This window comes from Leuciscus leuciscus (genome assembly GCF_965113295.1).
Source record: "Leuciscus leuciscus genome assembly, chromosome: 4".
NCBI classification, from domain to species: domain Eukaryota; kingdom Metazoa; phylum Chordata; class Actinopteri; order Cypriniformes; family Leuciscidae; genus Leuciscus; species Leuciscus leuciscus.
The window spans coordinates 42,643,663-42,668,282 of NC_138728.1; the positions used below are offsets into that span (position 1 = coordinate 42,643,663).

Genomic DNA, 24,620 nt, shown 5'->3' on the forward strand with positions numbered 1-24,620 from the left:
AGCTATTAGCTCGGTTCTCGACTGTGCCAGCACTAGCCAGTCGTCATGATAATTCAACACGCGCACTCCCTGATGTCTCAGGGGAGAAAGAACTGCATCCATGCACTTCGTGAATGTACGGGGTGCTAGGGATAGGCCGAAAGGCAGAACTGTGTATTGATAAGCTTGACCCTCGAAGGCGAATCTCAAGAATGGCCTGTGATGGGCTTATCTGAATATGAAAGTATGCATCTTTCAGATCCATCGTGACAAACCAGTCCCCCGGGTGAATTTGCGCGAGGATGTGTTTGATAGTCAACATTTCGAACAGCCGTCTCATGAGAGCTTTGTTCAAATGTCTCAATCTAGTATGGGTCTGAGACCGGCGTCTTTTTTCGGAATTAGAAAATAACGGCTGTAGAACCCCGAAGTGTGTTTGCGCGGGGGGGATTAATTTTATCGCCCCCTTTGCTAACAAATTCTGTACTTCGGCACGAAGCACGTGACCAACGTTGCTTCTCACTGAAGACTCAACAACCGCCTGAAACTTTGGGGGTCTGTGAGCGAATTGGAGCGAGTAGCCTCGCTTTATAATGTTTATGACCCAACTCGACACATCGGGGATGGCCTGCCAGGCCCACGCCCGTGTGGCTAGGGTTTGATACACAGTTTGGGATGGGCCGCCTAACACAGGGGGACATGATACCCTTACATTGTGATTTGTGCACATACTGAGTGTTGGACTGACTGTACAGGCTTTTGTCTGGGGAAAAGTCAGTGTAACAACTGGGAGGGGGCCGCCTAGTGAAGGGGGACCGTGAACCAGTGTGTTGTGATTGTGAAACATACTCTTTTTGTGCTTTACGTGGGTCGCCGTGAAACGGCGTTTGTTTGTAGAGGCGCGCGCAGTGCAGTGGGCCTGTTGACAATAATAAAATCTCCAGCCGCCTGAATTAGACAGGGAGCTGTGAGAAGTGTCATGGGATTTTGAGCAGTGACTATTTGTGGCGGCGCACGCTTCATAGCGGGCGTGCTGACTGCAGTGATAGTGTGCGGCATGAGTGGCGCGCTTGTAACGGGCCTAATGACTGATTTGAGAACGTTCCCAACTACCTGTGAGCGGGGGCTGTGGGGGAACATTTATTTCTCACTCTTTTTGAGCTGCTGTGAGAACAGCGATAGTTTGCAGCGGTGCACGGTTTAACGGGCCCCTAGACTGCAGTTATAGCTCTGTTAGAATCGTGATTTAACATGACTAGCTGGCCATGCTTCGTCCAATTGCACTCCTGCTGGGTTTAGATGGGGGGCGGGGTCAATGTTGAGCCGGGGGGGGGGGCCGGAAGGTGGTGTGCCGTCCCAAGGGAGAGCTAGCCGCGAGCGCATGATGTAATAAGCCGATCCGCACATCTGACTGCGCGCTTCTTCCTTCGCTGCTCAATGAGGGAAGGAAGCGGGCAAGCGCACGAGAGAGCATTTCAGAGAAAACGCGCTTCTATGTGATGTGGAAAACAGAGGGCGGGGTAGCTCTCTTGTGCCGTAAAGAGAGCTAACCGCTCGAACATCTACCCACGCGCTTCTTCCGTCGAGGCTCGACGAGGGAAGAAAACGGGGGGAGCGTGAGAGGCGGTTTGCCGTCCAAAAGGAGAGCTAGCCGTGAGCGCATGATGTAATAAGCCCGTAGGCCTCATGCAGATGCATCCGCACGTGGCACACATCCGTCGGCAGAGAGTGCATTTTGCGTGGAGAACTCCCAGGCACGAAATGCAGCTCGCGTGTCCATCGGCCTCGTGCAGCTTACCTCCGCACGTGGCACAAGATGAACCAGGCATATTAGAAACACTAAATTGCTAGTAAAAGGATATGATCGTCGTCGCCGGATAGCCACAGGTGAGACGGCGTCAGGGGAAAACGGCAGAAAGGGCGTAGTCCGCTGAAATAGATGCTCGCTCAGGCTGAAGGGCTTGTTCAACGGCGAAGCTCAGTAAAACAGTGACATGAAGTTGTCGCTGAAGGAGTGATATCTGCTATAATGGCGAATTCGGGGGGCTATTATAGGCTAAGGCCACGCCCCCTTGGGGAGCTCTGACGTGTGATGATGCTCATTGGTTACAAGTCAGAGGCGCCCGCGCCATTGGATGTGAAGTTGCAAGCCAGACGCTCAATGTGCTAGCTGTGCAGCTGCAAATGCGTTTTACATAAAAGTAAAGTAAATCGAGGAAAAGGAGTTTCCCCACTGCGTATAGCTACGCAATACGAAGTGACCGTTCGAAAGGGAACTGAGTTTTATGACTCATTTCATTGATAATTACCTGTAACTGGGTTGTAGGCGTTCCCTATGTTTGTGAAGACGTTCCTGTAGGTTAGTGTGATTTCAGTGGTAAAAGGACCAGTATATCCACTGCCAGATTGCATCAGTCCAGCTGAAAAAGCTATTTCTCTGTCTGTTATTGAAAAACATAAGTAATATTGTGGTATATTACTCTATTGCGCTGAGAATGTACAGGTGAAACTCGAAAAATTAGAATATCGTGCAAAAGTTTGTGTATTTCAGTAATTCAAATTAAAAGGTGAAACTAATATATTTAGTATATATAACTATATACATATGCATGATTATACTTTTCAGATGGCTGACATTTCTGTATTTAAAATCCTTTTTTTATTGTTTTCATGTAATATTCTAATTTTCTGAGATTTTGAATTTGGGGTTTTCATAAGCTGTAAGCCATTATCATCAAAATTATAACTTTTGCATGATATTCTAATTTTTTCGAGTTTCACCTGTATAGACTGAATTTAACATCATTCAAGCACACTTTCACCTCTATTTTCCTTTCTCAACTCCACTTGACCCAGAGTAAGATTTGATATTTCTGTGAAGGAATAATGATTCTGTTAAATGACATTTACACTGCTTAATGTAATAGATAACACAATTTACACAGTATACACTTAATTTTACACTAACATTTACACCATACATCGTATTGCATTGGTGTTTTACTTTGAGGATCATTGATAAAAGAGTGAATGTTTTGGTGAGGTACCGTCATTTTTCTTGTTCATCTCTTCCAGGATAACATCATTTTTCTTGTTCAGCTCTTCCAGGATAAACGTCTGTTGTTCACTCAGTCGCGTCTCTAAAGCTGTGATGTTTGTTTTCTGCTCTGTAACTGTGCTGGTCAGTTCTCTGATGTTTGTTTTCTGCTCTGTAACTGTGCTGGTCAGTTCTCTGATGTTTGCTTTCTGCTCTTTAACAGTGGCGGTCAGTTCTCTGATGTTCACTTTCTGCTCTGTAACGGTGGCGGTCAGTTCTCTCAGCGCTGCATGGATGTCAGTGAAGAACAGATGGTAGTTTTGTTGGCTGTCAGTTGAAGCTTCATCTCTCAAAGTGTCTGTTTGAGGTGGATTCTGTCTTCCGTCCTCAGATCTGAGCTGTTGACTGATCTCATTATCATTGAATCCTCCATCTACCTGATGCTGTACTAAATCCATCATTCTTCACTGATGTTTGTTTCCAGCTCTTGCTCTGTCACCCTCACAGTCTCTCATGTTCCTTTTATAGTGTCCTGATTTACTGTCTTTTCTACGTGATCTACATTGCTTCAGATAAAAAAGTAGTTCAAGTTAATGGTTAATCATAATCAAAGGGATGTTCCGGGTTCAGTAGATGTTTATCTCTATTCACAACATTTTCTCTAGTACATTAGACATCGTTGCACCAATTAGATAAAAAAAGGTTAGAGAGAAAACTAAAGCACCATGGTACAACAGTGCTACGCATGTTCTAAAGAGAGAAACCTGTAATTTAGAGCGTAAATGGAAACACTAATTTAGAGGTCTTTAGAATCGCGTGGAAAGACAGTATGTCACGTTATAAAAAGGCCCTAAAAGCAGCCAGGGCTCAGCATCTCCGCAAACTAATAGAAAACAACCAAAATAATCCAAGGTTTTTATTTAACACCGTGGCTAGACTAACAAATAAACAGACATCACCAGAGCAAAATATTCCGTTACAGTTCAGTAGTAATGATTTTATGAATTTCTTCACTGAGAAAATAGAAAGCATCAGAAACACAATTGTAAATGTACAATCTTTAATGGTGTCTTATGATTCAGCCTCAATTATTGCCCCTCAAGAACAACTACACCGCTTTACTACTATAGGACAGGAAGAGCTAAATAAACTTATCATTGCATCTAAACCAACAACGTGTTTATTAGATCCAATACCCACTAAACTACTGAAAGAAGTGTTACCTGTAGTGGAAGAGCCTCTTCTCAATATTATTAACTCGTCTTTATCTTTAGGTCATGTTCCAAGAATATATTCAAGTTGCCAGTTATAAAACCTCTCATTAAGAAACCACAATTAGATCATAATAACCTAGCAAATTACAGACCGATTTCAAATCTTCCATTTATGTCTAAAATACTAGAAAAAGTGGTGTCCGCTCAATTGTGCTCTTTCTTGCAAGAAAATGATATCTATGAAAAATTTCAGTCAGGATTCAGACCGCATCATAGCACAGAAACTGCGCTCGTTAAAATTACAAATGATTTACTTCTAGCTTCTGACCAAGGCTGTATCTCAATACTAGTTTTACTCGATCTTAGCGCTGCGTTCGACACTATAGATCACAAAATACTCTTAGATCGACTACAAAATTACACTGGTGTTCAGGGACAGGCATTAAACTGGTTTAGATCATACTTATCAGACCGTTACCATTTTGTCTGTTTAAATGGGGAAAAATCGAAGATAACATCAGTAAACTATGGAGTGCCGCAGGGATCTGTGTTAGGCCCTCTGCTATTCTCAATATATATGCTGCGACTTGGTAATATTATAAGAAAACATGGAATTAGTTTCCACTGTTATGCTGATGACACTCAAATCTGTATTTCATCACGACCAGATGAAAACGCTAAATTATCTAAATTGACAGTGTGTTAAAGATATAAAATACTGGATGACGTGTAATTTTCTGCTATTAAATTCAGATAAAACGGAGGTATTACTTATTGGTCCAAAAAACTGCCCACAAAACCTCTTACAATACAACTTTAATTTAGAAGGATGTCCTGTTACTTTATCCACTACAGTAAAAGACCTGGGTGTTATACTAGACAGCAACTTGTCTTTCAAAAATCATATTTCATATGTTACAAGAACAGCCTTTTTCCACCTTAGAAACATTGCTAAGCTACGTAACATGCTATCTGTTTCTGATGCAGAAAAGTTAGTTCATGCATTCATGACCTCGAGACTAGATTACTGTAATGCCTTATTAGCTGGTTGTCCTGCATCCTCAATAAACAAGCTACAATGTCCAAAATGCAGCCGCTAGAGTTCTTACTAGATCAAGAAAATATGATCATATAGCCTAACAGCAATTCTATCGTCTCTACACTGGTTACCTATTAAGTTCCGTATCAATTACAAAGTATTACTACTGACCTATAAAGCCCTAAATGGTTTAGCTCCAGTGTATTTAACCAGTCCCTCCAGGATTTCGCGATGTTGCGATCGCAACTATTAATGCAACTTCAACAAATCCCCGTGAATTCAGTGCGACTTGCAATTTTGACCAATCACCGCAACTTTTCTGCAACTTTGACCAATCATCGCGGTCTCCAGCAAAGCGTCGTCCACTTTCCTCACGCAGCGACTCACTCTCCTCACACAACGGGCGACTCACTCTCCTCAGCTGGCGACTCACTCTCCTCACACAGCGAGCGACTCACTCTCCTCACACAGCGAGCTACTCACTTTCCTCACGCAGCGACTCACTCTCCTCCTCACACAGTGAGCGACTCACTCTCCTCAGCTGGCGACTCACTCTCCTCACACAGTGAGCGACTCACTTTCCTCACGCAGCGACTCACTCTCCTCACACAGCGAGCGACTCACTTTCCTCACGCAGCGACTCACTCTCCTCACACAGCGAGCGACTCACTTTCCTCACGCAGCGACTCACTCTCCTCACACAGCGAGCGACTCACTTTCCTCACGCAGTGACTCACTCTCCTCACACAACGGGCGACTCACTCATGTAAGCTATATTGACCTAATATTATAATAAAATCTCTACCCTTATAAAATCCTGTGGTGGTGCAATAACTAACTACTTCAGTAAAGTGTTCAATTTTTGTGTTGTAAAAGTCATTTATTCTGAACCAATAATCTTAAATTGATTGTCATTGGAATTTTTTTTTTTTTTTTTTTTTTACATTTATAAAGGTAATTTCCCCCTAACTGTCATCTTTTATGTCAAATTCTATACATTTTAAGTCACTACATGGCTTTTACCAATCAAATTGACTAGTATCAACAAAAATATATTTTTTCCCACTGCAGAGAAAACAGAATCTGCATCAGAGGTGGCATTTATAAAAATGTGAATATGCAAAACAAGAATAAAACACATTGTTTGGCCACTTTAAAATAAACACTCGTAAACTTTTGTGGATTTTATAAATTATCTTTAAAATAGAATATTCTAAAAAAGTGACATTTCCATTTTTGCTGATTCACATTGGTATCAAAATTGCTAAAACACATTTCAAAGTTACATACACCATTATGTTTTGCAGCTAGGCGAGCATTATAACGTGTGTTACAAAGTGAGCACATTTGTCTCTGAAATAAAGGCTGGACTATAGAGCAGATGGTGAACAGTGTTTTCTGTGGGACATGGTAAGTCCCTTGGGTGGGCTTTTTCACTTTGTAAACCTATAACATGCACAAAAAAAGATTTAAAGGAAAGGGGAAAAAAACAAAAAGTATAATATGAACACTTTAAAGGGATACTTCAGGATTAAGAATTAAGCTTTGTATCAGTAGAAAACCTGTAGTATTTTCAAATTACCGTGCTTTCCTCCCTTATATCCCCCTGAGACGAGAGATTTATGTATTTTTTGTCTGTAAAAAATCCTTTGATGACGCAAAAATCGTCATTTTGCGTCATCGGAGGATTTTTTGGCCAGAGGCTAAAGACTACAGCCAGTAGAAGGTGCAAGATCCGCATGTTTTCAACCCGCCCATAGAGGGAGGGATCTCACTCACAGAATGTACAAATAGTGTCAGCCATCTTTTTTTGGAAGCTAAGCTAACAGGTTCTTATTCTGTGGAGAAAGCTGAGTAGTAGGGGTTACCATCCTCTTTTTCCCCAGACATGTCCGGCTGTCGAGATCGTCCAAAATGTCCGGGATTTGGCTTTTGTTTTCTGCGGTCGCCATTCATTGTTTACATGCACACCTTTTGTTTCAATCTAACTGAATTAATTCCGATTGGTGAATCTGAATGTAGCGTTTACATGAACGCAAAACAAGTCATGGGTCAATGTGCGTTTTAACATTGCTAAGAAAATTCCCGCTCATCGTTCTCCCACGGCCCTCAGTCCCGTCCTGCTCGCCACAGTAAACATGATGAATGGCGACTGTAGAACGCAAAAGCCGAATCCTGGACATTTTTGGCGATCTCGAAATCCCGTGCAGACTCGTCACAGAGACTCACTAGTAGATAGCCTTGTTGTTTAACTGCGCTCTCTTACTGGTAGTAGGGCGTGGCTTGGGAGTGGCCTCGTAGGGCAGCGAAGCAAGTGCATTCTGGGAGGTGTTGTCTTTCATCCACATAAGCCACAAATAAATTTTCTGGCTTTTCTCAGTCTAGTAGAAGGCTCCAAATTCAAAAATAATTTCACATTTCTACTACATAAATGACCCATTTTAAATACACATTCATCTTTACAGAGGTGAAGTATCCCTTTAAGTAAAAATCTATCTACCTTTGCCGTTTTAACCTAAAAACAAATGCCGAAGAACATCGCAACTTTCATCACAACTTTTTAGAAAAGTGGCCGCAACATCAGACATTTTAGGCCGCAACAATCACAAAAAAGGCCCGCGAAATCCTGGAGAGACTGTTTAACGGATCTTCTATCGCCCTACAATCCATCGCGCTCTTTAAGATCACTAAATTCGAGGCTTCTGGTCATTCCTAGGATATCTAAGTCCACTAAAGGAGGGAGGGCGTTTTCACATTTAGCTCCTAAACTCTGGAATAGTCTTCCTGATATTGTTCGAGGCTCAGACTCGCTGCCCCAGTTTAAAACTAGATTAAAGACGCATCTCTTTAGCCAAGCATTCACATAATGATTACCTTTTATACTACAGTTAAATCGGATCAAATGCATTAATATTATGAACAGCAGCTATGCTAATTATTTCCCATCTGCTTTTCTGTTGTTATAGCGTCCCGAGGTAAATAGAGTTCGTCAGCTCCAGTTTGTATCCAGCCTCTCATGGAGACTTCAGATGCCCAAACACCTGTGAAGAGACGACTCGACGCCTGTGAAGAGACGACTCGACGCCAGCGATGGTATGCCCTAAATGAATGATTAACTAACTTTATTTTTCTATGTACATTTCTGAAATGCACTTTCTGTAAAGCTGCTTTGAAACAATGTGTATTGTGAAAAGCGCTATACAAATAAATTTGAATTGAATTTAATTTAATTTAATATTCACAACATTTGTGGCACTATGTTGATCTCAACAGAAAATAACTTTGACTCATCATGATTGTAATGGGACATGGTTGGGGCAAGTCCCATCAGCCTTAGCGCTATATAAAGAAGTAGTGAGGTTTGTTCGCTCTCTTGCTTCCTGTCCTTGATTTGTGATTTGTGGATGAATGGATGTCGCGGCACATCTAAAACTTCAACTGTTGATTGATCACTTCAGAAGAAGAGTTGCGGACGAGCAGTTATGTTAAATGCTGGCGCAGTGTTATTGAGAGCTGAATATATGATACTCACCGGTAAAGAGTGTTTTGGCCGGATTATTGCCTGACTGATTGTTGCCTGAGTGTCAGTCAAAATAACAGATGTTAGAGGGATGCACGGTTACCGTTTATTAAAGGGCACCTATTATGCCCCTTTTCACAAGATGTAAAATAAGTCTCTGATGTCCCCAGAGTGTGTATGTGAAGTTTTCGCTCAAAATACCCAAAAGATAATTTTTTACAGCATGTTTAAATTGTCATTTTTGGGGGGCTGAGAAAAACACGCCGTTTTAGTGTGTCTCCTTTAAAAGTTAATGAGATGCGCTTTCACGCACAGGGGGCGGAGCCTAACCAGCTCCACACTCATAGCCAGGAAAATCTCATCTCACAGAAAGATGATATATCAAAACAGAAACTCACAGTAACGGTGTTCAAGTCGGACAATAATGCTCACAGAGCTAGAGAATATATGCTGAATAGAGATAGAACAGGTATGTTTATTTTAATTACGTTTGTAACTTATATGCCATCTGCTCAAGCCTGCTGTAGTAGAAACCGACTGAATGATGACCAAAATATACTGATGAGTTCAATAAAGTTTATTGTACATCACACAAAAGATGAAGCGTTAGTTTTACTGCAGAAAATCACTGTAAGAATAAACTCTCTCTCTTTCTCTCTCTCTCTCTCTCTCACTTTCATTATCATGGAACATAACGCGAAGTACACAAAACACTTGTTACAACTAACAGTAAACAAATATATACACACCTTTCTCAGTGGCTGCTTTATAAACTGGTAAACTGTAACTGTTATATCTGTAAAATGACTCAATGAGCTCGAGCTGTCATAAAGTGCGCGCTCACTTGACATTTCTGCTGTGATCAGTAACGTTATTCCTGTCGCTCCGGAGACTGTAAGCTGGGAGTTCACAAGAGCTCACGAGAGCAGTTGTACAGATCAATCCTCGAGTAACAACGAGAGTAAATGAAGACTGCTATGTTTATTCTAACATCCAAAAAACAAAACACCTCAATCGCTTTAGGAGACGTTCTACAGCTGCTCCAGCGTCGGAGCAATGGCGGACTCACCGGACAGTGTTTAGCTCACTCAGGGCGGGTCTATGCTCAAACTGGAGTGTCAATCTACAGTCGTGGGCGGGGCTTGTGCAATTCTACGTCACATTGCATAGATTTTGAGAACAGCTTGTTCTGAGACAGTGCTTATGATTTATGGGGATTTAAAAAAAAAACACTGGTTGGATTTTTATCAGTATAGGGTGGTTGTGTACACACACTGCCAACACACATTTATGTTCAAACACCATGTAAAAGTGAATTTTGCATAATAGGTGCCGTCTAATTTTCTTTGGTTTATTTTATTTTTTTTGGATGTTGGGCTAATTGCATAGGGGAAACCTAGGCAAGGATAGTAATGGTTTCATGGTGCTGACTGGTTTGTTCTACTTGCATTACCCACTGTTAATTAATTTTTTTCTTTCTTTTTGTATTAGAGGTGGGCATAGATACATTTTTTTTAAAGCATGTTAACGCCGATAACGGCCCACCACTAAAATATATATATATATATATATATATATATATATATATATATATACACTCACCTAAAGGATTATTAGGAACACCTGTTCAATTTCTCATTAATGCAATTATCTAATCAACCAATCACTTGGCAGTTGCTTCAATGCATTTAAGGGTGTGATCCTGGTCAAGACAATCTCCTGAACTCCAAACTGAATGTCAGAATGGGAAAGAAAGGTGATTTAAGCAATTTTGAGCGTGGCATGGTTGTTGGTGCCAGACGGGCCGGTCTGAGTATTTCACAATCTGCTCAGTTACTGGGATTTTCACGCACAACCATTTCTAGGGTTTACAAAGAATGGTGTGAAAAGGGAAAAACATCCAGTATGCGGCAGTCCTGTGGGCGAAAATGCCTTGTTGATACTAGAGGTCAGAGGAGAATGGGCCGACTGATTCAAGCTGATAGAAGAGCAACTTTGACTGAAATAACCACTCGTTACAACCGAGGTATGCAGCAAAGCATTTGTGAAGCCACAACACGCACAACCTTGAGGCGGATGGGCTACAACAGCAGAAGACCCCACCGGGTACCACTCATCTCCACTACAAATAGGAAAAAGAGGCTACAATTTGCACGAGCTCACCAAAATTGGACAGTTGAAGACTGGAAAAATGTTGCCTGGTCTGATGAGTCTCGATTTCTGTTGAGACATTCAGATGGTAGAGTCAGAATTTGGCGTAAACAGAATGAGAACATGGATCCATCATGCCTTGTTACCACTGTGCAGGCTGGTGGTGGTGGTGTAATGGTGTGGGGGATGTTTTCTTGGCACACTTTAGGTCCCTTAGTGCCAATTGGGCATCGTTTAAATGCCACGGCCTACCTGAGCATTGTTTCTGACCATGTCCATCCCTTTATGACCACCATGTACCCATCCTCTGATGGCTACTTCCAGCAGGATAATGCACCATGTCACAAAGCTTGAATCATTTCAAATTGGTTTCTTGAACATGACAATGAGTTCACTGTACTAAAATGGCCCCCACAGTCACCAGATCTCAACCCAATAGAGCATCTTTGGGATGTGGTGGAACGGGAGCTTCGTGCCCTGGATGTGCATCCCACAAATCTCCATCAACTGCAAGATGCTATCCTATCAATATGGGCCAACATTTCTAAAGAATGCTTTCAGCACCTTGTTGAATCAATGCCACGTAGAATTAAGGCAGTTCTGAAGGCGAAAGGGGGTCAAACACAGTATTAGTATGGTGTTCCTAATAATCCTTTAGGTGAGTGTATATATACTGTGTATATATATATATATATATATATATATATATATTTATTTATTTATTTATTATTATTATTATAATAATTATTATTATTTATTTTTTATAAGATCAGCGTAGGGATAATCACAGAAGCACACACCTCCGGTCGTTGAATGGTTAAAATCTCACACTTTAGTAGTATTTATTAGAATTATAATAAATTGAATAAATGCATGGATTAATAAATACAGAAAAGTAGTTTGAGGACAAAATCTATTTCATTCTTTCCTTGCTACTACTATACAACATATATATATATATATATATATATATATATATATATATATATATATATATATTATTTATTTATTTATTTATTTATATTTATATTTATATTTATATTTATATATATATATATATATATATATATATATATATAATTTGAATGACATGTATTACATTTATAAAACATTAAATGTAATTATTAACCTGATTTACAACTTTTCATGTACAAGAATGGCCTAGATTTTGGGTTTCCCATTAACTGGTTTACAATAACTTGTTTTATGGTACAATAATGTGAGCTGTTGTTTCGTGGTGTGTACTTTGATCTTAACACCTTTAACCTTATTATTTATTATTACACGGCTCTGTGGAATACTGGATTCTGATTGGTCAATCGCACCATCCAGCGGTAAGTTATTCCCAGATAACAATCGCTAAAAAACAGAAACACAGGCTCATCCGGGTTACTGAAGTCAGCAGTGCTATACGCTTGCTAGGAACAGTTTTTCTTTGTGGAAGTTTTGCATTTGGTAAGCTTATAAAATATTAAAACTTAGTCAAATCAAAATTTTGTGTACAGTTATTTAATTATGCCATCCAGTATCATGGACTCGCTCTATCGTTTCATACTAACGAAGCCACTGCCATTTTGTGACTATTGTTTTGTACACTGTCAGATTATAAGAAACAAACGGGTACAATTTTAAAACAGTTTAATCTGAAATCAATATCACTTATCTCCATAATTATTTACTGTATGTGGCGAAATGCTGTGTAATAAGTGATATGACTGTGTACCGTATCACTTAAATGTCCGTCTAGTTTGAACTTGCCGCGTTGCAACTGCTCTCTCTGCGAAGCTTTGCGTTTAAAGACCTATTATAATATCTCAACTCAGATCAATATTTCAAGTAGCCGTGTAATAAGTGCGATAATGTACATCCAGCCAGTGGTTCTCTCTCTCTCTCTTTTGGGTGCCTGAAAACGCAAACTTTTGAAAACGGGTTTCAAAGTGCAAAGTGCATTGTCCGGGAAGCAGACACACACTGTCAGTTTAAATCTAGATGTAACCTCGCCCACTGAAGGAGCTCACAGGTAAATCAGGTATAAAATGAACCAGCAGTCAGGATTTTGATATAAACGCTTTTACACAGCAGTTTTATTTAACAAAGTCCCTTCCATAGTGTTACAGTTTGGGTTTTCTTGTCATTGTCATGAAAGTGACATACATGGCTGAAAGACACATTACAGACCTCACCGAAGACAACTAAGACCTCTCCTGCAGATCAACACCTACTATACCACACAGCCAACCTGACTTAAACCAGTCCACTACATCCTCAGATGACCAACCCACAACCAGTGACCAACCTGACCTAAACCAGTCCACTACATCTCCAAATAGGGATGGGACGGTATGAAAATTTCATATCACGCTTATAGTGACCAAAATTATCGTGATTATCAATATTATCACGGTTTTGTCAAAACGAGATGAAAGTGTTCAAAAATAACTGATGCTCACACTAAAAACAGTTTAATATTTGAAAATCAACAAACAACAAATAAAACAAGCAGTTCTGTGCACTTTTTTAAGCAAGATTATATTCTGTGGCATTTCCTTCCAATGACCGTCGTCAATAGCAACGCATTATAACACAGCGCACATCCATGTATCGCAACGGACGCGCTCTCTCTCGTTTCATTCAAATACAACTTGCCGTCTTGCGTCTCCGTTTTTGGACGATTGTTTTGTACGCTGTACAAAATGGATTTATAAACAGGTAAGATTTAAAACATTAATCTCAATTCAATATGTCCCCGTAATTATGTGGTAAAAAATAAAATAAAAAATAATTCGGTGTAGCCTAATAAGTGCAGGCTTGGGAGGATTACTTTAAAAATGAATTCCGTTACAGTTACAAATTACTTCATAAAAAAAGTATTCAGTAACGTAATCCAAGTACTATAATATGAAAGTAATGTAACTGATTACTTTTGGATTACTTCAAGGTCACGTATATAAATAAAGTCAAGCAAGAAGAAATATTATAAAAAAATATATTAAAAAACTTTTATTTATTAAGAATTTGGCTCAGTGTACATTACAATATTTTCAAAATATACACACAGGCCTGAATATATATTTATGTAAAGGGCTATACAGACATCTAGTGGCTAATGTATGGTATTACAGATTATTTTGTTTTATTTGTAACTAATTTTTAACTTAAAAATAAAAACACAACATTTAAAATGTTTACACAATCTACATATTAGTTTATTTTAAAATAGGCCTACATGTTGACTAAAGCCGTGATCTTTCTTAATTTGCCTGACTGAACTTGTGGCGTTGGCAGTGGGAGTTCCCCTACGACGTTAACTAGACAGCGAACATCCCGTTACGTGAGAAAAGATTAAGAAAGGACATTTTGAGTACTAAAAAAGATACTCTCCTAATTTCTACAAAATAGCAGCGGAATTTCCATGAATTAAAAGCGATTTTACCCGCAGGCAGCGTCGTTTCTACTAGCAGCAGTGATTCAATCTGCTTCTGAGGAGATTGTAGAAAGCTGTTATTTGCGCATTCACCAGCGCGTGGCACACGTGAGTCATTACTGGCAACAGAACCAGGAACTACTGTATAATCAAGCAGCGCTTAATATAGTGTTATTATGCCAAAATACTTATTTATTTAGTTTTAAATTAAACCATTGTAATCCTGAAAGTATTCCCCCTTTTTTTAAAATGTAACTATAATCTGATTACTACGTTTTTTGACGTAACTGTAACGGATTACAGTTACTGGATTTTTGTATCCTGATTACGTAACGCCGTTACATGTATTCCGTTACTCCCCAACCCTGAATAAGTGTACAATGATATACATTATTATCCCTTAAATGTCACTCTTAATAGTCTTGTTTGAACTTGATCGTTTGTCTTTGGCTCAAAGCCACTTGCTGCAAACTTTTCTTTGCGGAAGCTTCACGTTTATTTCAAGTGAGAGAGATAAAATATTTAAACTCAAAACAACATTTTGAGGTCAAAGTTAACTTGCGTTCGCTATAAACAGTGGGTGATGGTCACACAAGATGACTAGGCAGATTTGAAGTGTTTCCCCCCTATTGTAGTAACCATCCAAGATTAAGTTTCACTCAGGACTTTTGTAAAAGCCAAAATATGACCACACCTCAGATTTGGTCCTCTTAAAAGGCGTAAAAATCTCCTGAGCACGGTCAACTGCCTTCCGCCATTCCTTCTCGAATAAAAAAACAACAACAACATTGCGCGCTACGCCTGCGTCAGACTGTTACTGGCTGGACAGGATTTACAGCGAGTTATTAAAATCGCGATAATCAAACACGGTTTTAATGATAATAAAATTTTAAACGATAATACTAACCGTCAGTACATTTTATCGTGATTTATAGTGAAACCGGTAATCGTCCCATTCCTATCTCCAAACGACCAACCCACAACCAGTGACCAACCTGACTTAAACCAGTCCACTACATCCTCAAACGACCAACCTACAACCAGTGACCAACCTGACCTAAACCAGTCCACTACATCCTCAAACGACCAACCTACAACCAGTGACCAACCTGACCTAAACCAGTCCACTACATCTCCAAACGACCAACCTACAACCTCTGACCCAACTGCATTTGCTCCTGACAAAAAAAAATAGTTCTTACCATGTGCGATGACGACGATCTCTTTCTAAAAGACATGGCACAGATGTCTCTGGAAAATTAAAACACTCCACCACCATATACATCACAATTATAGACACATAAATGTTTAAAGTAATGTGTTATAAATATGTTGTTATTTTTTTTCCACTGTTAAAGTTTAATAAAATGCTTTATTCTACTTGTCCACTATTTGTCACAGTGTCTGGTTTTGTGTATCCCCGGGTAACCACTAGAGGGCCTCTTCCCCCACGGTGTCATTCACTCATGAACTACATTTCCCATCATCCTTGTCTGTTTTATCATTGATCATTGCACGCAGCTGTTTCCCCTCACCTTGTTAGTATCTGTGTATTTATACCCTGTTTGTTCAGTCATTGTCATGGAGTCCTTGTTGAATGTCACACTGCTTTTGGAAGTCTGTTACGTTTGTTTCTTGTTTTTGGATTGCCTTGTATCAGGGTTCCCACGCGTCCTGGAAAACCTGGAAAACCTGGAAAATGAAAGACAAATTTTCCAGTCCTGGAAAACACATGGAAAATGGGGAAAAAAGTCAAATGTCCTGGAAACGTTTGCCTTGTCCTGGAAAATAATTTTCCCTCCTTGTGGATGAACGCAAACGGGTTAAACATTTTACGCATGAATGTCTGTTTTCAGCTGTCTTCAACGGGTAATATTGGGCTGGAGCGCTTGTCTGCTTTCATTTCTGCATGTAGCCAGCACAGCGCCCCACGTGACACAAACGCAATTTGACATCTCAGTACGCTGGTAGGACTTGCCCCTCTAAACTACGGACATGTGAGTTCTGAATTATAGAGTAAATGTCCTTAGTTTTCGTCTTTGTCAAGGTCTTTCATTTTTAACGCAATTTAAAACACGCAGCGTATTCGTTCAGCTGCATTTCCTTTCCCTCCGTCTCTGTCACTCATGCGTCTCTCACATGCGCGCACGCACACACACACACAGACACACACACATAGCCCCTCCCCTCCGTGCACACCGCGTCTCCATGAGAACGAGTGTTCGTTCGACATTAAAAGCAAGTTCGCGAAAGGTTGGTATCTCTATCTCGTGAACACCTTTACACAATCACACATTAAAAAGTGGTATAAAAATATTTTATATTATGAATATAATTTTGTCAGTGTGTTACTGTCGACCCGAGAAGCGATTGCGCCTTCTTTAGAAAGTTAACTAGTCGCAAGTTTGAGGTAAAATGCACTTTTTGGTTGTGGTTGTCGATGTCAAAACACTATAAGCTGTGATTCAAATATTAAATAATGTTATGTCATTTTTTTTTTACTTTTACACTGAATGTTTGCTGCTTCAATCCAGATGAGTAGGCTGTATAGGGTAAATTTTGTATAGGGTGTGAAAATTGTACAGCTGTGGTATTTGTATAGGGTGTGAATTCTGTAGGCTATAGAACATGTGTGCCCTTAGATTTTCGGTACGGCCTTAGAACTGAAGACTTGCATGTTTCATTTGAACACAGTTGTTAACGTAAATTAATTGAATTCAACATGGCTGAATTAATAAATAAAATGATTTTAAGTGGTAACCATAAATTTATCATAGTAATGCTACATAAAAGCCAGACTAAAAGGTAGCTAGCAAACAATAAGTACTACTTATCTCTGAGAGTTAGAAATAAATATTTTTCAGGTTCAGTATGATTGTTGTGTTAGCGAGAGATATTAGTCTAGTCATCTACCCTGAATCTTGTTTCCGGATGACTGGGCTAACCTAAAATGACCAATACTGGAACAACAAAATGCAGTTTAGCATCTAACTATGTGAAATAAGCAGTAATGTGTTGAGTACAGTAAGTATAATACATATAATATGAAAGATATGAAAAAGCTAAGGTATGAAAAGTAGGCCTAATTTATTGAGTAAACAGTCAATATAAGCAGTATTAGACTTTCAAATTTGTGTTGTCCTTTATAGGCAGGAGTTAGTGACGATGTCAGGAAGACAGTGCAAATTCAAAACTGAGTGGAAGGAAAACCCCCAGTTCAGGGACTGGCTAGGAGAAGTGTCTGGAGATGTGCATAGGGCATATTGCAAGCTCTGCAGGAAGTCTTTTGATATTGGTAACATGGGAGTCTCAGCACTCAGGAGTCATGCACGGGGACAAGGCCATGTCAAGGTTTCTGGACAGTTAAACAGTGAAAGAAAAATGACAGATTTCATGAGGAAGACTTCAACAGACACAGGAGAGGAAAGTAGCTGTCCAACAAACAGAGAGCTACCAACAGCCAGTGTACATGAGGAAAGTGCCAGTAATGAAAGTACAGCATTACAATTGCCTAGTACAAGTGGACAGAGAACAAGCTCAGAAACACAGGGCAGCTTAGCATTCTTTTCAAGCCAAGCTGTGTTAGAAGCAGAGATTCGCTGGGTAATTAAGATGGTGATGTCACACTACTCATTCAACTCCAGCTCTGATATCTCAGCCATTTTTGGTCAGATGTTCCCAGACAGTGAGATTGCCAAGAAGTTTTCATGTGGCACAACAAAAGCAGCTTACCTTATATGTTTTGGCTTGGGTCCTTATTTCAAAGAGCAACGGATCAATGATATAAGAAAAGCACCATGCTATGTAGTTTCTTTTGATGAATGCCTGAATAAAGTGACACAGACAGAACAGTTGGATGTTGTAGTGAGGCACTGGAGTGAACGTGAATGGAAGGTTGTGGTGCATTATTTTGATTCAGAGTTTTTGGGACACACTCAAGCAGAGAAACTTCTGGAAAGGATCAAGAGAGCCCTGTCACCACTTAATCCCAATAAGCTGTTACAGACTTCAATGGATGGCCCTGCTGTCAACTGGAAGCTCCTGAGGATATTCCAAGAGGACAAAAGCCAAGAGGACCCAGATGCACCAAAGATGATAAATTTGGGAAGTTGTGGTTTGCATGTTCTTCATGGAAGTTTTCAAGATGGAGAGAGAGAAACAGGTTGGAAGGTGGGAGATGTGCTCAGAGCACTTTGGCAGATGTTCCATGACTCACCAGCAAGACGAGCTGACTTCATTGAGGTGACCAAAACAACAACATTTCCTCTAAAGTTCTGTGCCCATCGATGGGTTGAAGACTTGGCAGTCGCAGAGCGGGCAGTGGAAGTGTGGCCAGCTGTGCAACAGTACATCAGCAGCCACCAGAAACTCCCGAAAAGCAAAGTACCATCATCTGCATCCTACTGTACAGTAAAAGGGGCCACAGCTGACCCTCTCTTTCAGGCTAAGCTCCAGTTTTTTGCATTTGTTGCTAGACAGCTGAAGTCTTTTTTGGAGAAATTCCAGACAGATGCACCAATGGTGCCTTTCCTTGCAAAAGAGCTTGAGTCCATCCTGAGTTGCTTGCTGTCATGCTTTATTAAGAGAGAAGAATTGGAGAAGATGAAAACACCTGTCCAGCTGCTGAAACTTGATGTCCAAAACAAGTCAATCCATGTGCCACTCAAACAATTGGACACTGGATTTGCCACAAAACAAGCTTTGGAGAAAGCATCTAAAAAGCTCCAGGAAAATCCAGTGAACATACAGGTTTTCAAGAAGGAATGTGTCTCCTTCCTTGCTGTGACCTGCAAAAAAATTATGGAGAGAAGTCCTCTTATGTACCCAGCAGTGCGGCACATGAGCTCCCTCGACCCTGTGATCATGGTGACAGAGACTGAGCATGCAATAGCAATGTTTGAGAAACTCCTACAGGTTATCCTCAATGCAGGATGGTGCACTGCCTCAAAGTGCGACAAAATCCTTGCTCAGTATAAAATATTCTCAGTGCATGCAATTGCAAACCTCAAGGCAGAATTCCAAGATTTTTCATACAGTTGCAGGCTTGAAGAATTTTTTGGGAGATTTATCAGTGGCAGAGCAGAGTATGCAGCACTGTGGGACATGATGAAATGTCTCCTAACTCTGTCTCATGGACAAGCAGCAGTGGAGCGAGGGTACTCCGTGAACAAGGACATGCTAGTGGAAAACTTGAAGGAGAGGAGTCTGATAGCATTGCGCCTGGTCCAGGATGCAATGGCTGAGCGTGCAGTTGATGAAGCCCTACCAAAAGACCTAATCCAACACTGCAAAGGAGCAAGAATGAGGTATATGCAATACCTTGAGGATGAAAAAAAGAATAAAGAACAAACTGCAAATGAGAAGAAAAGAAAGGAGCTTCACCAAGACATAGAAAATGTCAAAGCAAAACAGAGAAGAATAATGAAAAGCAGTGAGATGATGCAGAAAGAGGCAGACGAAATGGCAATGAAAGCAGAAAAAAAACAGGACTTCACATTACTGTCCAAATCCAATGCTTATCGCAAAAGTGTGGCCGAGAAAAAGGAAGAGTTGCAAGCCCTAGCAAAAACACTGGAAGACCTGCAGGAGAGCGTCAAGAAGCTACAATAACAGATTTATTTTAGAGGAACATTTTAATTGAAATGACATTGCTTTGTTTTATATTGACCTTTTTGCACTGCAGGATAGGATTTGAGTTTGATATTTATATTTTTTTATTTATTTTTGCAGTAATTTTCATTTTTACTTGAATAATGCAGGTGTCAGATGCACTAAGTCAACTGTAAGTAAACAGTAAACAGATAAAGTAAAGGAAATTGTTTTGGTGATTTATTGAACAGTAAATATTTTGTGGAGAAAGTGCAAGAGAGAAAGATTGAGATGAATAAACATTTAAGCAATCTGGTTAAATGTACAAAATATAAGGTACAATTGTAGAAAATAGCAATTCTCCAAAGCTTGGGATATATGATATATACCGGTATTTTACCCTAGTTTGTCACAATATTTTACTTCAGATCCATTTCATACACCAGTAGGCTAAATGGATTTTGCATTTAAACACATTTAGCTTTACAAAAGGTCTATCCATTTCAGCAATATAATTGACAAAAACGGTTACAAAGATTTGATAAATCAAAATAATTTAGAGTCAAAAACACATAACTCATCAGTTTATGCCATTATGTATACCAGATGCGTAATGTGCCTTGGTGCGAGCAGATGCAATTAATTTAATATTAATATTAACTATAACAGTTAATATTTTCTAACGTTAGTGACTGATTGCGAATACAGCTTGACTGTGAGAGTTTGGACTTTAAACTGATATCAGCAAGTAAAATAGCAGTGTATGAACTAAATTAGAGAATAACTTCTGTTTTAGTAGTGTGGCCTTGCAAGTAGAGGAATGCAGGTGGCATTGTGAAAGACAACAATCTTGGCACAACTATGATACAGATATAATGGTATAGGTACAATATCACATCTGTTTCAAAATATATCTCGATATGATAATATCGGTATATCGCCCAGCCTTAGTTGTGATAACTTGACTCGCACTGACTACGTTTACATGCAGCCAATAACCCGTTCAAAACCGGGATATTAGCAATAACCCGGTCGCGCACGGCCATGTAAACACCGGCAAAAACCCGGATATGCCGGTTTTTAAAAACCCGGATATTACCCCTGGGGTACCCCTTTTCTAACCCGAATATTTGGTCATGTAAACGCGTATCGGCATATCCCCATCAAAAGGAACATTGATTTGTGTTCTGCGCATGTTCTATTCGCAAGGAATCTTGGTATTTTGAGTAGATACGGCGCATACAAAAACCCACGTGCAGTATACCGGAAGTAAACAAGAAGTAGAGATTAACATGGCGAGACGCAGCACAGCAACACACTTTTGGAGCGAGAAGGAAAGCGCAAACAAAGGCGATCGCTATCTGCCCCTAACTATTCATTATCCGGGTGCTGCTGCTGTTGTTGTTGTCTTTGAATACAGGAAGAAGAATCGGAAATGACGCATATTGCGTCTTAAGGTTGTCCGTACGTCCTGACGCTAACCGTGCGTCGCCGTTTACATCGGGATATTCCCAACTGATTACAAATTCCATGTATACAGGAGTAACTCTCTCTGCTCACGCATGTAAACGGGTTATTCCGAATGTTTCAGAAACCCAAATAGTGACCCTAACCCGACCATAACCCGGTTATTGGCTGCATGTAAATGTAGTCACTGTAGCAGCTGAAAAAGTCTTGAAAATGTCCTGGAAAAGTCCTGGAAAATCATTTCAAGAAAAGAGTGGGAACCCTGTGTATGGATTTTGACCATTTGCCTGCCTGGATTTAAGATTACGGATTACCTTTAAATAAATGCACTTGGATCTTACCTGTTTGTGTGTGCGTTCCGTGACACTTAGTCTTTAAACTATATTTCCTTCCTGTTCACATTTTGTTATATTATACTCTACAATGTAAAATGTTACATTATTTGCATTGATTATGTTACATAAATAAAAGTTCAACTAAATACATAGCACTGCTTCTTTATCATGTTCTTTTTTGTGCTTCATTGTTTCTCAACCCTGTCCTGGGGACCCCTCACCACTGCACATTTTGCATGTCTCCTTCACTTAACACACCTGATTCAACTTATCAGCTCGTTAGTAAATATTGCAAGACTTGAATTGGGTGTGTCTCATGAGAAAGACATAGATGTGGGAGACCCCCAGGATGGGTTTATGAATACCTGCAAAAATTTTATTTAAGTCATTCTTTGTATTTATTTCCTATATATATATATATATATATATATATATATATATATTTGATTTTTTTTTTTTACCAAAAATTATTCAAACACCAGATATAATTTATGACATTTTTTTTAATACTGGGTGCAGAACAGGGAGGATAGCAAAATAAAGTAAACTATGACATATTATACCCAACAATTCTTCATACAGTAGACTAACATTAAAATTGATAACTTACCAGCTAACAATAACCTGACGCTCCACCAGCATTTTTGGGACGGCACAAAGTCAGTGGCTTGACACGGTCGGACCTCCGGCTGACCAATCTGAAAATGCCGTCGGTCTGCCAGCGTTTTTGCCAGCTTGAGGTCCCAAATGAATTCAGTGTATAGAATTTGATTCTCAAGACAGATTCAACAATTATCATAGAAGTATACCAAGAACATAGTCATCAAACTTGTGTTTGGTCTTTTTCCTCCTTCCTTCTACTTCCTCATTTTCCTCCTCGACATAGCTCGTCATGTCATAATCATCACATTCACGAATGTTAACGGTTAAAGACACAGACACTACAATTACAATAAAAATGACCATACTACTAGCATCTTGACTAAGGGTGCTCACCTGATTCAATTTTTGCCTTACAATTTTTACTTTGACAGAGGAATGAATCTTATTAGATCATTTACAAATACAGGTCGCGTCTGAACGCATTGTTGTCTTTGGAGCTCCATCGATTTGATTTATAATTTTTTATTTTTCTCTTTAAACTCATTTACAACAAACATTTTCTACTTTTCCTCACCTCATAGTTACAACGCGGACTGTTGAGCAGACGCGTCTCAAGCCTATTAGTGATCCAACATCGGATACTCTTATAGGTTACTCCTGTGGATCACGGCTGAACGTGTCTTCTCCACACTCACTTACAAACAAACATTCTTCGCCTATCGTGCGTCTACTCTACACCCGTACCACTAAAAAGACGGATTATATCCAAGACTTCAGTCATAAATTAGTATTAATATTGATAGCATCACTGGTAGCGTCGTTGCTAACTTAGTGTCCATCTGTTAAAATGGCGAATATATCAGATGTAAGTAGTCTACCTTTTGGTGCAGGTGAGGACACATTTGAGCTGCACGCACTGCAGTCTGAGCTGGAAGCTGTTGAGAAACAGATCCACGACCTTTTATTGAGACAAGCCGAGCTGATAGACCGGCGGTTAGCTCTTGAAACATCACGCGCCGATGCACACAAATCAGAGATTAACGTTACTAACCCGCTGACTCCGACTTCATCTACTCCGTGCGTTTCTCAACAATGGTCCCGAGCGCCGAGGTCGCGATCAGCCATGGTCTCGTTCACTCCGGCTCCAACACGCCACCACGAAGCCTGGGTGGTTCCGCAGCGGAAGACACGACTCAGGTCTAGACCAAGACTCTCTCCGACCCTCCCGGTTTTCGAGATATCCACACAAAACCGCTTCTCCCTTCTTCGCGAAACAGAACGCGATGCTGTGATCATCGGCGATTCCATCGTTCGGCACGTACACGCTACGTTAGGTAAAAGTAAGGTGCACAGTCACTGCTTTCCTGGTGCTCGTGTTTCTGACATCGCTGCTCGCGTTCCCGAGATTCTGAACGGTGACGAGCGCGTCGGAACTGTTGTCCTGCACGCGGGAGTGAACGACATCAGGATGCGCCAGACGGAGATTCTGACGAAAGACTTCAGGAATCTGATCGATACGGTACGCAGCACATCGCCTGAAACAACGATCATAGTGTCAGGACCACTTCCCACGTACCGACTAGGGCATGAAAAGTTCAGCAGATTATTTGCGCTAAATGAATGGTTAATGTCATGGTGCAATGAGCAGAAACTGCTCTTTGTAAATAATTGGAATCTGTTTTGGGAGCGTCCTAGGCTTTTCCGTGCTGATGGCTTACACCCAAGCAGATTCGGAGCACATCTTCTGTCGGATAACATCTCCAAAATGTTAAATACCTTTTGACTAGTAACCAAAAGTCCAAATCATAGTCTCTGCTGCACCAATTTAACTGATATAAATACTAGTGTAGAACATTGCATAGAAACCGTGTCTATTCCTCGTTTAGAGAGATCAAATAATAAATCTACTGCAGGATCTAGGAAAAATCTAATTGTTATTAAAACAGAAAATGTTGCTATTAGTGAACAAAAACAATTTCTAAAGCTAGGTCTTCTAAACATTAGATCACTCACACCTAAGGCAGTTATTGTAAATGAAATAGTCAAAGATAATAGCTTCGATGTACTTTGCCTTACTGAAACCTGGCTTAAACCAAATGATTATTTCGGTCTAAATGAGTCTACTCCTCCTGGATACTCCTATAAGCATGAGCCCCGTCTGATTGGTCGTGGCGGCGGTGTTGCAACAATCTATAGAGATATTCTCAATGTTACTCAGAAAACGGGTTATAAGTTTACTACGTTTGAAGTACTTGTACTAAA

The 24,620-nt window shown here is 40.1% G+C and overlaps 2 protein-coding genes across 3 annotated transcripts in view; one reads left to right on the forward strand and one right to left on the reverse strand.

Annotated features, from left to right (window-relative positions):
• LOC309496092 (uncharacterized protein) overlaps positions 1 to 3,534 on the reverse strand; it is a 112,607-nt gene extending 109,073 nt beyond the window's left edge. For both annotated transcript variants that reach the window (XM_082166063.1, XM_082166062.1), the window contains exons 1-3: positions 3,027 to 3,534; positions 2,802 to 2,852; positions 2,289 to 2,420 (exon numbers count right to left, since the gene is read on the reverse strand). In XM_082166063.1, coding sequence (XP_082022189.1) covers positions 2,289 to 2,420; positions 2,802 to 2,852; positions 3,027 to 3,477 — 634 coding nt within the window. In that variant the 5' untranslated portion in view covers positions 3,478 to 3,534. The remainder of the gene's footprint in view (positions 1 to 2,288; positions 2,421 to 2,801; positions 2,853 to 3,026) is intronic.
• LOC309497266 (uncharacterized protein) overlaps positions 1 to 24,620 on the forward strand; it is a gene marked incomplete at its 3' end in the record, with an annotated part of 158,398 nt that overhangs the window by 125,805 nt on the left and 7,973 nt on the right. The gene's annotated exons all lie outside the window — the stretch shown is intronic.